Here is a 15697-nt window from a genome sequence, read left to right as displayed (position 1 = left end):
GCTGACCTCAAAGACCAATACCTCCATCCTCAGATGTGGGACACACAGCAGGAAAAGGAACCATTTCAACCGCAGTATCTTTACAGGCTCGGCCGATGGACCTGCTGAGCTAACTCTCATTAAAGGCCGAGCTGACGAACACACCTGTCAGTTTGGGACGCTGGCTGAAGGCAGCGGAGATTCCTTTGTAGCGCTCATTCGAATCGCTCAGCAAAGTGACCAGCATCACGTTGTCCGAGGACAGCACGGCCAGGTGGTTTTTGGACGGGCGTTTCCCACACTTCCTGCATGAGAGGGGAAAGAGTGTGTGAGAGCGAGAGACACACAGAGAGAGAGAGAGAGCGAGAGACACACAGAGAGAGAGAGAGAGAGAGAGAGAACGAGAGACACACAGAGAGAGAGAGAGAGCGAGAGACACACAGACACACAATGCACCCAAAGTTAGCGTCAAACACTCCCAGGGCTGGTACAGCACGGGGTTAGATACAGAGTAAAGCTCCCTCTACACTGTCCCATCAAACACTCCCGGGACAGGTACAGCACGGGTTAGATACAGAGTAAAGCTCCGTCTACACTGTCCCATCAAACACTCCCAGGGCAGGTACAGCATGGGTTAGATACAGAGTAAAGCTCCGTCTACACTGTCCCATCAAACACTCCCAGGGCAGGTACAGCACGGGTTAGATACAGAGTAAAGCTCCCTCTACACTGTCCCATCAAACACTCCCAGGGCAGGTACAGCACGGGTTAGATACAGTGTAAAGCTCCCTCTACACTGTCCCATCAAACACTCCCAGGGCAGGTACAGCACGGGTTAGATACAGAGTAAAGCTCCCTCTACACTGTCCCATCAAACACTCCCAGGGCAGGTACGGTATGGGATAGATACAGAGTAAAGCTCCCTCTACACTGTCCCATCAAACACTCCCAGGGCAGGTACAGCACGGGTTAGATACAGAGTAAAGCTCCCTCTACACTGTCCCATCAAACACTCACAGGGCAGGTACAGCACGGGTTAGATACAGAGTAAAGCTCCCTCTACACTGTCCCATCAAACACTCCCAGGGCAGGTACAGCACGGGTTAGATACAGAGTAAAGCTCCCTCTACACTGTCCCATCAAACACTCCCAGGGCAGGTACAGCACGGGTTAGATACAGAGTAAAGCTCCCTCTACACTGTCCCATCAAACACTCCCAGGACAGGTACATCACGGGTTAGATACAGAGTAAAGCTCCCTCTACACTGTCCCATCAAACACTCCCAGGGCAGGTACAGCACGGGTTAGATACAGAGTAAAGCTCCCTCTACACTGTCCCATCAAACACTCCCAGGGCAGGTACAGCACGGGTTAGATACAGTGTAAAGCTCCCTCTACACTGTCCCATCAAACACTCCCAGGGCAGGTACAGCACGGGTTAGATACAGAGTAAAGCTCCCTCTACACTGTCCCATCAAACACTCCCAGGGCAGGTACAGCACGGGGTTAGATACAGAGTAAAGCTCCCTCTACACTGTCCCATCAAACACTCCCAGGACAGGTACAGCATGGGGTTAGATACAGAGTAAAGCTCCCTCTACACTGTCCCATCAAACACTCCCAGGGCAGGTACAGCACGGGTTAGATACAGAGTAAAGCTCCCTCTACACTGTCCCATCAAACACTCCCAGGGCAGGTACAGCTCGGGGTTAGATACAGAGTAAAGCTCCCTCTACACTGTCCCATCAACCACTCCCAGGGCAGGTACAGCACGGGTTAGATACAGAGTAAAGCTCCCTCTACACTGTCCCATCAAACACTCCCAGGGCAGGTACAGCACGGGTTAGATACAGAGTAAAGCTCCCTCTACACTGTCCCATCAAACACTCCCAGGGCAGGTACAGCACGGGTTAGATACAGAGTAAAGCTCCCTCTACACTGTCCCATCAAACACTCCCAGGGCAGGTACAGCATGGGGTTAGATACAGAGTAAAGCTCCCTCTACACTGTCCCATCAAACACTCCCAGGGCAGGTACAGCACGGGTTAGATACAGAGTAAAGCTCCCTCTACACAGTCCCATCAAACACTCCCAGGGCAGGTACAGCACGGGTTAGATACAGAGTAATGCTCCCTCTACACTGTCCCATCAAACACTCCCAGGGCAGGTACAGCACGGGTTAGATACAGAGTAAAGCTCCCTCTACACTGTCCCATCAAACACTCCCAGGGCAGGTACAGCACGGGTTAGATACAGAGTAAAGCTCCCTCTACACTGTCCCATCAAACACTCCCAGGACAGGTACAGCACGGGGTTAGATACAGAGTAAAGCTCCCTCTACACTGTCCCATCAAACACTCCCAGGGCAGGTACAGCACGGGTTAGATACAGAGTAAAGCTCCCTCTACACTGTCCCATCAAACACTCCCAGGACAGGTACAGCACGGGTTAGATACAGAGTAAAGCTCCCTCTACACTGTCCCATCAAACACTCCCAGGACAGGTACAGCATGGGGTTAGATACAGAGTAAAGCTCCCTCTACACTGTCCCATCAAACACTCCCAGGGCAGGTACAGCATGGGGTTAGATACAGAGTAAAGCTCCCTCTACACTGTCCCATCAAACACTCCCAGGACAGGTACAGCACGGGTTAGATACGGATCATGGGTGAGGGGCTCACTTGGTGATGACATCATCCTGGGCTGGGCTCAGCGAATCATGGACCATTACGAAGTCATTGCCACAGTCATCGTCAGTGTTGAAGTCGAGGAACTCGAGGTAGATGACATTCTGTCTCTCCGCCCGCAGCACCCACTGACAGTGGATGTTATTGGGGTATCCGGCACTGTTAAACCCCGGCGACATGAACCTCGACTCAGTGTCATTGGCATGGAAAGTGTAGTAACAATCCCCTACGGAAATACAACACGGCAATCAGAGCGGGGGGAGAGCGCGAGACGGGGGGGGGGGGGGGGGGAGAGCGCGAGACGGGGGGGGGGGGGGGAGAGCGCGAGACGGGGGGGGGAGAGCGCGAGACGGGGGGGGGAGAGCGCGAGACGGGGGGGGAGAGCGCGAGACGGGGGGGGAGAGCGCGAGACGGGGGGGGGGAGAGCGCGAGACAGGGGGGGGAGAGCGCGAGACAGGGGGGGAGAGCGCGAGACAGGGGGGGAGAGCGCGAGACAGGGGGGGGAGAGCGCGAGACAGGGGGGGGAGAGCGCGAGACAGGGGGGGAGAGCACGAGACAGGGGGGGGAGAGCGCGAGACAGGGGGGGGAGAGCGCGAGACAGGGGGGGGAGAGCGCGAGACAGGGGGGGGAGAGCGCGAGACAGGGGGGGGAGAGCGCGAGACAGGGGGGGGAGAGACAGGGGGGGGCGCGAGACGGGGGGGGGGCGCGAGACAGGGGGGGGGGGCGCGAGACAGGGGGAGCGAGACAGGGGGAGCGAGACAGGGGGAGCGAGGGGCTGGGAGCGAGGGGCTGGGAGCGAGGGGCTGGGAGCGAGGGGCTGGGAGCGAGGGGCTGGGAGCGAGGGGCTGGGAGCGCGAGGCTGGGAGCGAGGGGCTGGGAGCGAGGGGCTGGGAGCGCGAGGCTGGGAGCGAGAGGCTGGGAGCGAGAGGGAATTACTTACGCTCTTCAGGAGCCATCACGAGGTCAGGGTTAGCAACTGTGCAAAGGAAAGAGAGATTGTGTTCAACACAGCCCAGAGAAAGCACATCAATAATAAACAAACAGTAACACAGGGAGCAGGAATGCAATATCCAGAGCCCAGTGAGAGTCAGTGTGTGTGGGACCCGTACCCCAGTGAGAGTCAGTGTGTGCGGAACCCGTACCCCAGTGAGAGTCAGTGTGTGTGGAACCCGTACCCCAGTGAGAGTCAGTGTGTGTGGAACCCGTACCCCAGTGAGAGTCAGTGTGTGAGGAACCCGTACCCCAGTGAGAGTCAGTGTGTGTGGAACCCGTACCCCAGTGAGAGTCAGTGTGTGTGGAACCCGTACCCCAGTGAGAGTCGGTGTGCGTGGAACCCGTACCCCAGTGAGAGTCGGTGTGCGTGGAACCCGTACCCCAGTGAGAGTCGGTGTGCGTGGAACCCGTACCCCAGTGAGAGTCGGTGTGCGTGGAACCCGTACCCCAGTGAGAGTCAGTGTGTGTGGAACCCGTACCCCAGTGAGAGTCAGTGTGCGTGGAACCCGTACCCCAGTGAGTGTCAGTGTGTGTGGAACCAGTACCCCAGTGAGAGTCAGTGTGTGTGGAACCCGTACCCCAGTGAGAGTCAGTGTGTGTGGAACCCGTACCCCAGTGAGAGTCAGTGTGTGTGGAACCCGTACCCCAGTGAGAGTCAGTGTGTGTGGAACCCGTACCCCAGTGAGTGTCAGTGTGTGTGGAACCCGTACCCCAGTGAGAGTCAGTGTGTGTGGAACCCGTACCCCAGTGAGAGTCAGTGTGTGTGGAACCCGTACCCCAGTGAGAGTCAGTGTGTGTGGAACCCGTACCCCAGTGAGAGTCAGTGTGTGTGGAACCCGTGCCCCAGTGAGAGTCAGTGTGTGTGGAACCCGTACCCCAGTGAGAGTCAGTGTGTGTGGAACCCGTACCCCAGTGAGAGTCAGTGTGTGTGGAACCCGTACCCCAGTGAGAGTCAGTGTGTGTGGAACCCGTGCCCCAGTGAGAGTCAGTGTGTGTGGAACCCGTACCCCAGTGAGAGTCAGTGTGTGTGGAACCCGTACCCCAGTGAGAGTCAGTGTGTGTGGAACCCGTACCCCAGTGAGAGTCAGTGTGTGTGGAACCCGTACCCCAGTGAGAGTCAGTGTGTGTGGAACCCGTGCCCCAGTGAGAGTCAGTGTGTGTGGAACCCGTACCCCAGTGAGAGTCAGTGTGTGTGGAACCCGTACCCCAGTGAGAGTCAGTGTGTGTGGAACCCGTACCCCAGTGAGAGTCAGTGTCTTTGGGTCCCGTACCCCAGTGAGAGTCAGTGTGTGTGGAACCCGTACCCCAGTGAGAGTCAGTGTGTGTGGAACCCGTACCCCAGTGAGAGTCAGTGTGTGTGGAACCCGTACCCCAGTGAGAGTCAGTGTGTGTGGAACCCGTACCCCAGTGAGAGGGCTAGGGCGGGGAGAGGAGTCCCGGGGGAAACTGTGGCCGATCGATCGCGGTCTGGATACTCACGCGAGGAGGTCACTGATGTGATCGTGATGTCTTCGAGCCCCAGCGATCGGCCCTCGTTCCGGATGGTTCTACGTAATGTGCCGGTCAGTGCGCCATCTGTGAACATGGGGAGCACCTCGGAATTCTCGGGCGGAATAACGAATCGAGTGAAGTAGTACACCATCAGGTTGGCTCCGTTACTGAGGGGCGGAGGGACACATCAGGGCATTACTCCCATTTCTCCAGCACCTTTCCCCACCTCAGGACGTCCCAAAGCGCTTCACAGCCAATGAAGTACTGTTTTTGAAGTGTGCTCACTGTTGTAATGTAGGAAACGCAGCTGCCAATTTGCGCACAGCAAGCTCCCACAAACAGCAATGTGATAATGACCCAGATCATCTGTTTTAGTGATGTTGGTTGAGGGATAAATATTGGCCCCAGGACACCGGGGAGAACTTCCCCCCTGCTCTTCTTCCAATAGTGGCCGTGGGATCTTTTATGTCCACCTGAGAGAGCAGACTCGGTTTAACGTCTCATCCGAAAGACGCCATCTCCGACAGTGCGGCGCTCCCTCAGTACTGCCCCTCCGACAGTGCGGCGCTCCCTCAGTACTGCCCCTCCGACCGTGCGGCTCTCCCTCAGTACTGCCCCTCCGACAGTGCGGCGCTCCCTCAGTACTGACCCTCCGACAGTGCAGCACTCCCTCAGTACTGCCCCTCCGACAGTGCGGCTCTCCCTCAGTACTGCCCCTCCGACAGTGCGGCTCTCCCTCAGTACTGCCCCTCCGACAGTGCGGCGCTCCCTCAGTACTGCCCCTCCGACAGTGCGGCGCTCCCTCAGTACTGCCCCTCCGACAGTGCGGCGCTCCCTCAGTACTGCCCCTCCGACAGTGCGGCGCTCCCTCAGTACTGCCCCTCCGACAGTGCGGCGCTCCCTCAGTACTGCCCCTCCGACAGTGCGGCGTTCCCTCAGTACTGCCCCTCCGACAGTGCAGCGCTCCCTCAGTACTGCCCCTCCGACAGTGCAGCGTTCCCTCAGTACAGCCCCCTCCGACAGTGCAGCGTTCCCTCAGTACAGCCCCCTCCGACAGTGCAGTGCTCCCTCTGTACTGCCCCTCCGAAAGTGCAGCGCTCCCTCAGTACTGCCCCTCCGACAGTGCAGCGCTCCCTCAGTACAGCCCCCTCCGATAGTGCAGCGTTCCCTCAGTACAGCCCCCTCCGACAGTGCAGTGCTCCCTCTGTACTGCCCCTCCGACAGTGCAGCGCTCCCTCAGTACTGCTCCTCCGACAGTGCAGTGCTCCCTCTGTACTGCCCCTCCGACAGTGCGTCGCTCCCTCAGTACTGCCCCTCCGACAGTGCGTCGCTCCCTCAGTACTGCCCCTCCGACAGTGCAGTGCTCCCTCAGTACTGCCCCTCCGACAGTGCGGCGCTCCCTCAGTACTGCCCCTCCGACAGTGCGGCGCTCCCTCAGTACTGCCCCTCCGACAGTGCGGCATTCCCTCAGTACTGCCCCTCCGACAGTGCGGCGCTCCCTCAGTACTGCCCCTCCGACAGTGCGGCGCTCCCTCAGTACTGCCCCTCTGACAGTGCAGCGCTCCCTCAGTACTGCCCCTCCGACAGTGCGGCGCTCCCTCAGTACTGCCCCTCCGACAGTGCGGCGCTCCCTCAGTACCGCCCCTCCGACAGTGCGGCGCTCCCTCAGTACTGCCCCTCTGACAGTGCGGCGCTCCCTCAGTACTGCCCCTCCGACAGTGCGGCGCTCCCTCAGTACTGCCCCTCCGACAGTGCGGCGCTCCCTCAGTACTGCCCCTCTGACAGTGCGGCGCTCCCTCAGTACTGCCCCTCCGACAGTGCGCCGCTCCCTCAGTACTGCCCCTCCGACAGTGCGGCGCTCCCTCAGTACTGGCCCTCCGACAGTGCGGCGCTCCCTCAGTACTGACCCTCCGACAGTGCAGCGCTCCCTCTGTACTGCCCCTCCGACAGTGCAGCGCTCCCTCAGTACTGCCCCTCCGACAGTGCGGCGCTCCCTCAGTACTGCCCCCGCCGACAGTGCAGTGCGCCCTCACCAATGACAAAGCCTTACCTGTAGTCAAACACACGGGATGTCACAAAATACTGAGCGAGATCAGGCACCGTCTTACACGAGGAGTTAATCTACAACAAGGAGCGCAACAGCATTACACACACATCGTTACCGACCGGCGATCTCACAGACACAGACACAGACACAGACACAGACACAGACACAATGAGAATGCCTGGAATGGGAGGTAGACTTTATACTTGTTTGGGGGGCGGCGGGGGGTGGGAGACAGAGAGTAGGAGCAGAGGGAACTATCTGAGACTGGCAGGATGTTACAAGTGGTGTTCCCCAGGGATCTGTTGAGGGGCCTGACCCTCGCACCATATATATTAGTAACTTGGTTGAAGGAACAGCGCGTTATATATCCAAGTTGGCAGACGCCATTAAGTTAAGTGGCACTGTAGGCTGTGCAGATTGGAGCGGGAAGGTAGAGAGGAATACAAGCAGATTCAGTGAGTGGGCAAAACTGTGACAGATGGAGTTCAGTATGGTGACAGTGCGAGGTCACCCGCCTTGGACCCGCGGAAGATGGATCAGGGAATCTTCGAAATGGCGAGAAGCGAGGCTGAGGTTGTTTTCCTTGGAGCAGAGAAGGCTGAGGGGGGGGGTGCCTGATTGAGGTATACAAAATTATGAGGGGCATAGATAGGGTGGATAGAAAGGAACTTTTCCCCTTAGTAGAGGGGTCAATAACAAGGGGGCATAGATTCAAGGTGAGGTGCAGGAGGTTTAGAGGGGATTTGAGGAAAAACTTTTTCACCCAGAGGGTGGTTGGAATGTGGAACTCACTGCCTGAAAGGGTGGTAGAGGCAGGAACCCTCACAACATTCAAGAAGCATTTAGAGGAGCACTTGAAACGCCATAGCATACAAGGCTACAGACCAAGTGCTGGAAAATGGGATTAGAATAGACAGGGCTTGATGGCCGGCGCGAACACGATGGGCCGAAGGGCCTCTTTCTGTGCTGTATTACTCTATAACTGCGATGAATCAGATCAATAGGGAAGTGAAGAAGCGTTTGAAACGCGGAGGAAACGGACGAGGGAGAGTGACCGGCTGTGGGGGGGGTGGGAAAGAGAGGAACATCACTCACGACTTGTTCCAGTTTCTGTGCCAGGGCCTTGAACTCTGCGGACTCTGGGTTCTCAAACTCCCTGGTGTACGGGACATTGGAGAGCGAAAGGTGCCCACTGTAGACTCGCACCGCATTCGTAGTCCGCCGTTCCGTTGCCTTCCCATTGGACGAGTCTAGAGGAGTCAGGGCAGGAACAGAGAGCGAGAAAACCCGAATCACTTGACTGAAAATCGCTCGCAGTCCGTTAGATAAAAATCTCAGCGCACAGGAGGAGGCCATTCGGCCCATCTTCCTGTGCCGGCTCTTTGAACGAGCTCTCCAATTAGCCCCACTCCCCCCTGCTCTTTCCCCACAACCCTGTGAATTTTTCCCCTTCAAGTATTTCTCCAATTCCCCCTTTTGAAACTTACTATTGAATCTGCTCCCACCGCCCTTTCAGGCAGCGCGTTCCAGATCACAACAACTCGCTGCAGAAAAACAAATTCTCAAGTGTTTTTTAATCCACACTTTTTGTTTGTGCCTCCTGTTCTCCTCTCCCACACGGCAGCTGTCCTTCATCCTGCCAGCGCAATTCACACTTCATCTCGAGCCATCCTTTGTTTCTGAACCTGTCCCATTACCGTCTCCTCTCGCTTTGAATATCTCTTAATCTCTCTCAATCTCTCCTGCTTTCTATCCTATCACAGGCCTTCCCGTTTGTTCTTTCCACCCCTCCCCCCTTTCCCTGCCCCCGCACTTGTTTAAAAACCTGTTCCATCTCCAACTTGTTCCAGTTCTGACGAAGGGTCATCGACCTGAAACGTTAACTCTGTTTCTCTCTCCACAGATGCTGCCTGACCTGCTGAGTGTTTCCAGCATTTTCTGTTTTTATCTCCTCATCTCCCCCTCCGGTTCTTTTACCGATTATCTTCAATCTGTGTCCTCTGGTTACCGACCCTCCTGCCACTGGAAACAGTTTCTCCTTATTTACTCCATCAAAACCACTCATGATTTTGAACGCCTCCATTAAATCTCCTCTTAACCTTCTCTGCTCTAAGGAGAACAACCCCAGCTTCTCCAGTCTCTCCACATCACTGAAGACCCTCATCCCTGGTACCATTCTGGTCAATCTCCTCCTTAACCTTCTCTGCTCTAAGGAGAACAATCCCAGCTTCTCCAGTCTCTCCACATCACTGAAGACCCTCATCCCTGGTACCATTCTGGTCAATCTCCCCTTAACCTTCTCTGCTCTAAGGAGAACAATCCCAGCTTCTCCAGTCTCTCCACATCACTGAAGTCCCTCATCCCTGGGACCATTCTGGTCAATCTCCCCTTAACCTTCTCTGCTCTAAGGAGAACAACCCCAGCTTCTCCAGTCTCTCCACATCACTGAAGACCCTCATCCCTGGTACCATTCTGGTCAATCTCCTCCTTAACCTTCTCTGCTCTAAAGGAGAACAACCCCAGCTTCATCTCAGTCCTAAATGGCTTACCCCTTATCCTTAGACTGTGACCCCTGGTTCTGGACTCCCCGACCATCGGGAACATCCTTCCTGCATCTAGTCCTGTTAGAATTTTATAAGTTTCAATGAGGTCCCCTCTCATTCTTCTAAACTCTAGCGAATATAAGCCTGATCGACCCAATCTCTCCTCATACGTCATTCCTGCCATCCCAGGTAAAGCTCCTCCGCACCCTCTCCAAGGCCTTCACATCCTTCCTAAAGTGCGGTGCCCAGAATTGGACACAATGCGCCAGCTGAGACCGAACCAGTGTTTTACAAAGGGTCATCATAACCTCCTTAACCTTTCGTACTCAATGCCTCTATTAAAAAATCATACGGGATCATAGGCTTTATGCACAGTCTTCCCAGCTTGTCCTGCCACCTTCAAAGATTTGTGTACGTACAGCCCTAGCTCTCTCTGTTCCTGCACCCCCTTTCAAATGGTACCTTTAGTTTACATAGAAACATAGAAGATAGGAGCAGGAGTCGGCCATTCAGCCCCTCGAGCCTGCTCCGCCATTCAATGCGATCATGGCTGATCAACCAAGTTCAGTACCCTGTCCCTGCCTTCTCCCCATATCCCTTGATCCCTTTAGCCTTAAGAAATATATCCAACTCCTTCTTGAATATATTTAATGAATTGGCCTCTACTGCCTTCTGTGGTAGAGAATTCCACAGGTTCACCACTCTCTGGGTGAAGAAATTCCTCCTCATCTCTGTCCTAAATGGCTTACCCCTTATCCTTAGACTGTGACCCCTGGTTCTGGATTCCCCAACCATCAGGAACATGCTCTTTGCATCTAGTCTGTCCAGTCCTGCCAGAATTTTATAAGTTTCAATGAGATCCCCTCTCATTCTTCTAAACTCCAGCGAGTATAAGCCCAATCGACCCAATCTCTCCTCATACGTCATTCCTGCCATCCCAGGTATCAGTCTGGTGAATCTTCGCTGAACTCCCTCCATGGCAAGAACATCCTTCCTCAGATAAGGCGATCAAAACTGCACACACTACTCAAGGTGTGGTCTCACCAAGGCCCTGTACAACTGCAGCAAGACATCCTTGTTCCTGTACTCAAACCCTCTCACTACGAAGGCCAACATACCATTTGCCTTCTTAACCGCCTGCTGCACCTGCATGCTTACCTTCAGCGACTGGTGCACAAGGACACCCAGGTCTCGTTGCACTTCCCCTTCTCCCAATCTATTGCCATTCAGATAATAATCTGCCTTCCTGTTTTTGCCACCGAAGTGGATAACCTCACATTTATCCACGTTATATTGCATCTGCCATGCTTCTGCCCAATCACCCAACCTGTCCAAATCATCCTGGAGTTTCTTGGCATCCTCCACACAGCACACACGCCCACCCAGCTTTGTGTCATCTGCAAACTTGGAGATATTGGCCTAGAAATTCAGTATAGCCACGTTTGGGGCGCTACAGCCGGGCGGCCGCTAAAGTTTGCACCCGGCGCAACTTCGCGCCATCTTCGCCGATATTCAGTGGCATCGCCCCAAGAGGTTGCTGCTGCGCTAAAACAGGCGATGCACGACTATCATTAGGCGCTAAGCCGGCGGCCCGGGGCGATACCCCCGAGGGCGGGCGCAGCGCAGGTGCGGCAAGTTGCTGATTGACGGCAGACACCCTGGCGCCGGTGAGCTCTTAAAGGGGGAGGGTGGATTTGTTTGACTGCCACTCTCTCACGGCGTCTCTGAGCCCTTTGAATGCAATGGAGAAGGCCAACGTTTGCACCCATTGCAGCCCCCATTACATGTTTCCAGTCAATGCTATGGCTCTGAAGTTAAAGACAAGTGCAAAGCTGTGGCCTGAAGCCACAAGTACCTGTGCGAGTGTTGAGCCAAACCAGAAAGCTCTCTACCTTTGTCTCTCTCCAAAGATCCGTCTCTCACAAAGAAGGAGTTTTGCAAAATGGCTGCCATTTCTACTGCAGGAGGAGTGCCCTTTAATTAGCGCCCCCCGCGCCCCGCAGCGACTGGGAACCGTTCCCCTCTACCAGTCGCTAGGGGCGCCAGGCGCACAATAGGCCGGCGCCACTGAATTTCCGGTTTGGGGCGCACAAAGGGCGTTGCACGATGAAATGACGTCAGGATCTGCGCGCGCAGCTGAGCGCACGCAAAGGCTTTGCGCCGCCGCTAAATCTTTATTGAAGTTGGGGAGAGGCGCAGATCGCGCTGCGCCCGGCCGCTAGCCGCCTAGCGCCCCACATCTCCTCCTCCTAAGGCGCTAGCGGCTGGCGCAAACAACTGAATTTCTAGGCCATTACATCTAGTTCCCTTGTCTAGATCATTAATATATATAGTTTATAATATATGTCTTGTCCTCGTTCTTCTTACCAAAACGCCTCATGTTTAAAGAGCAGGATCAATGGAGGAGCCGGTCGTACCTGTGAAATACCAGTAGAGAATTCCAGCCACAGCGCCCAGTATCGCTAGACTCACTAGCACAGCCACCACGACCCCTGTCACTCGGCAACCCTTCCTGCGTCTCTTCACAGGTCCTGAGGCTGACACAGGAAGGAAGGTCTCCCGAACCCGTCCATCATTCATCGCCTGCAGGAAGTAGAGAGCGCGAAGGTCAGTGGCCGTGAAACCGAGTCAGGAACCACAACTCACAAACCCGTACCCATGTGAGAGTCAGTGTGTGTGGAACCCGTACCCCAGTGAGAGTCAGTGTGTGTGGAACCCGTACCCCAGTGAGAGTCAGTGCGTGTGGAACCCGTACCCCAGTGAGAGTCAGTGCGTGTGGAACCCGTACCCCAGTGAGAGTCAGTGTGTGTGGAACCCGTACCCCAGTGAGAGTCAGTGTGTGTGGAACCCGTACCCCAGTGAGAGTCAGTGTGTGTGGAACCCGTACCCCAGTGAGAGTCAGTGTGTGTGGAACCCGTACCCCAGTGAGAGTCAGTGTGTGAGGAACCCGTACCCCAGTGAGAGTCAGTGTGTGTGGAACCCGTACCCCAGTGAGAGTCAGTGCGTGTGGAATCCGTACCCCAGTGAGTCAGTGTGTGTGGAACCCGTACCCCAGTGAGAGTCAGTGTGTGTGGAACCCGTACCCCAGTGAGAGTCAGTGTGTGTGGAACCCGTACCCCAGTGAGAGTCAGTGTGTGAGGAACCCGTACCCCAGTGAGAGTCAGTGTGTGTGGAACCCGTACCCCAGTGAGAGTCAGTGTGTGTGGAACCCGTACCCCAGTGAGAGTCAGTGTGTGAGGAACCCGTACCCCAGTGAGAGACAGAGGGAGGGGGGAGAGACAGTGGGGAGGGGGAGAGACAGTGGGGAGGGGGAGAGACACAGATACCGGTTTGTTTTCAGCCAGGTGAAGCTCTGCTGGTTCGGAGCTCACTCTGGGACGAGCTGCTGCTCCGACTCCACATTCCGCCAGTTCCTCCCTCCTGCTGTGGTGAGGCAGCAAGACCAGAAAAACAGGAAGAACCTGTCAGAGCCAGGAGCAGATATTCATCGAGTGTCATAGCAGGGCGTTGCCAACCTTAGGCATAGCCAGAGCCCAGAGCTCAGGCCCAGAGCGCAGGTCAAACTCCCCGACAACAGCCCAGGCCTCAGGTCAAACTCCCCGACAACAGCCCAGGCCCAGAGCTCAGGCCCAGAGCCCTGGCCAAACTCCCCGACAACAGCCCAGGCCCAGAGCCCAGGTCAAACTCCCCGACAACAGCTCAGGCCCAGACCCAGGTCGTACTCCCCGACAACAGCCCAGAGCCCAGAGCTCAGGCCCAGAGCCCAGGTCAAATTCCCCGACAACAGCCCAGGCCCAGAGCTCAGCTCCCCAGTGGCAGCACCAGTCCAGGGCCTCAGTCACAGTCAGAGTCAGGGCATCGACAACAGCAAGGCCTGGGCTCCAGTTCCCTCCACTGGCCAGGGCCCGAGGCCCAGCTCCCTCCACAGGCTGGGGCCCAGCTCCCTCCACAGGCCCGAGGCCCAGCTCCCTCCACAGGCCCGAGGCCCAGCTCCCTCCACAGGCTGGGGCCCGAGGCCCAGCTCCCTCCACAGGCTGGGGCCCGAGGCCCAGCTCCCTCCACAGGCCCAAGGCCAGGCTCCCTCCACAGGCCCAAGGCCCGAGGCCCAGCTCCCGCCACAGGCCGGGGCCCCGAGGCCCAGCTCCCGCCACAGGCCGGGGGCCCGAGGCCCAGCTCCCGCCACAGGCCGGGGGCCCGAGGCCCAGCTCCCTCCACAGGCTGGGGCCCGAGGCCCAGCTCCCTCCACAGGCCGGGACCCAAGGCCCAGCTCCCTCCACAGGCCCGAGGCCCGAGGCCCAGCTCCCTCCACAGGCCGGGGGCCCAAGGCCCAGCTCCCTCCACAGGCCGGGGCCCGAGGCTCAGCTCCCTCCACAGGCCCGAGGCCCAGCTCCCTCCACAGGCCGGGCCCCAAGGCCCAGCTCCCTCCACAGGCCCGAGGCCCAGCTCCCTCCACAGGCCCGAGGCCCAGCTCCCTCCACAGGCCCGAGGCCCAGCTCCCTCCACTGGCCCGAGGCCCAGCTCCCTCCACTGGCCTGAGGCCCAGCTCCCTCTGTGTATAAGGTGACAGGATCCCCCCCCCAACATCTGTCTCCAGGGAGAAGCTCAAATAGAAAAGGGAGAACCAGTGGATGTGGTGTATTTGGACTTTCAGAAGGCTTTCGATAAGGTCCCACATAAGAGATTAGCGTGCAAAATTGAGGCACATGGGATTGGGGGCAAGATATTGACTTGGATAGAGAACTGGTTGGCGGACAGAAAGCAAAGAGTTGGAATAAACAGGTCGTTTTCCGAGTGGCAGGCAGTGACTAGTGGGGTACTGCAAGGATCGGTCCTAGGACCCCAGCTGTTCACAATATATATTAATGATCTGGACGAGGGAATTGGATGTAATATCTCCAAATTTGCAGACGACACAAAGCTGGGTGGGAGGGTAAGCTGTGAGGAGGATGTCGTGAAACTCCAGTATGATTTGGGCAGAAACATGGCAAATGCACTATAATGTGGATAAATGTGAGGTTATCCACCTTGGTGGCAAAAACAGGAAGGCAGATTATTATTTGAATGGCAATAGATTGGGAGAAGGGGAAGTGCAAAGAGACCTGGGTGTCCTTGTGCACCAGTCGCTGAAGGTAAGCATGCAGGTGCAGCAGGCGGTTAAGAAGGCAAATGGTATGTTGGCCTTCGTAGCGAGAGGGTTTGAGTACAGGCTGACACCTGGGATGGCGGGAATGACGTATGAGGAGAGATTGTGTCAATTGGGCTTATACTCACTGGAGTTTATAAGATTGAGAGGGGATCTCATCGAAACCTATAAAATTCTGTCAGGTCTGGACAGACTAGATGCAGGAAGGATGGTTCTGATGGTCGGGGGAGTCCAGAACCAGGGGTCATAGTCTAAGGATAAGGGGTAAGCCATTTAGGACTGAAATGAGGAGGAATTTCTTCACCCAGAGAGTGGTGAACCTGTGGAATTCTCTGCCACAGAAGGCGGTGGAGGCCAGTTCATTAAATATATTCAAGAAGGAGTTGGATATATTTCTTAAGGCTAAAGGGATCAAGGGGTATGGGGAGAAGGCAGGGACAGGGTACCGAATTTGGATGATCAGCCATGATCGCATTAAATGGAGGAGCAGGCTCAAAGGGCCGAATGGCCTCCTCCTGCTCCTATCTTCTATGTTTCTATGTTTCAGGAGGCTCCACACCGCAACAGGCACGGCTTCACTGGTTCGGTCTCAGCTGGAGTATTGTGTCCAATTCTGGGCACCGCACTTTAGGAAGGATGTGAAGGCCTTAGAGAAGGTGCAGAAAAGATTTACGAGAATGATTCCAGGGATGAGGGACTTCAGTTACGTGGAGAGACTGGAGAAGCTGGGGTTGTTCTCCTTAGAGCAGAGAAGGCTGAGAGGAGATTTGATCGAGGTGTTACAAATCATGAGGGGTCGGGACAGAGTACAGAG

General features: G+C 56.2%; 1 protein-coding gene across 1 annotated transcript in view; it reads right to left on the bottom strand.

Moving 5' to 3' along the window:
- The window catches only part of st14 (ST14 transmembrane serine protease matriptase), a 47334-nt gene extending 34141 nt beyond the window's left edge, over window positions 1-13193 (bottom strand). Inside the window, exons 1-8 of the mRNA XM_086004107.1 lie at window positions 13067-13193; window positions 12158-12323; window positions 8293-8447; window positions 7201-7271; window positions 5139-5317; window positions 3607-3642; window positions 2661-2892; window positions 145-284 (exon numbers count right to left, since the gene is read on the bottom strand). Of these exons, the coding sequence (XP_085860233.1) occupies window positions 145-284; window positions 2661-2892; window positions 3607-3642; window positions 5139-5317; window positions 7201-7271; window positions 8293-8447; window positions 12158-12320 (976 nt within the window). The 5' untranslated portion in view covers window positions 12321-12323; window positions 13067-13193. The remainder of the gene's footprint in view (window positions 1-144; window positions 285-2660; window positions 2893-3606; window positions 3643-5138; window positions 5318-7200; window positions 7272-8292; window positions 8448-12157; window positions 12324-13066) is intronic.
- Window positions 13194-15697: the final 2504 nt, after the last annotated feature.

This window comes from Somniosus microcephalus, chromosome 12 (assembly GCF_052327205.1).
Source record: "Somniosus microcephalus isolate GS21.2 chromosome 12, FLI_Smic_1.0, whole genome shotgun sequence".
NCBI lineage: Eukaryota > Metazoa > Chordata > Chondrichthyes > Squaliformes > Somniosidae > Somniosus > Somniosus microcephalus.
Note: the sequence above shows the minus strand (reverse complement) of the source record. Positions and strands in the feature narration are given on the sequence as shown.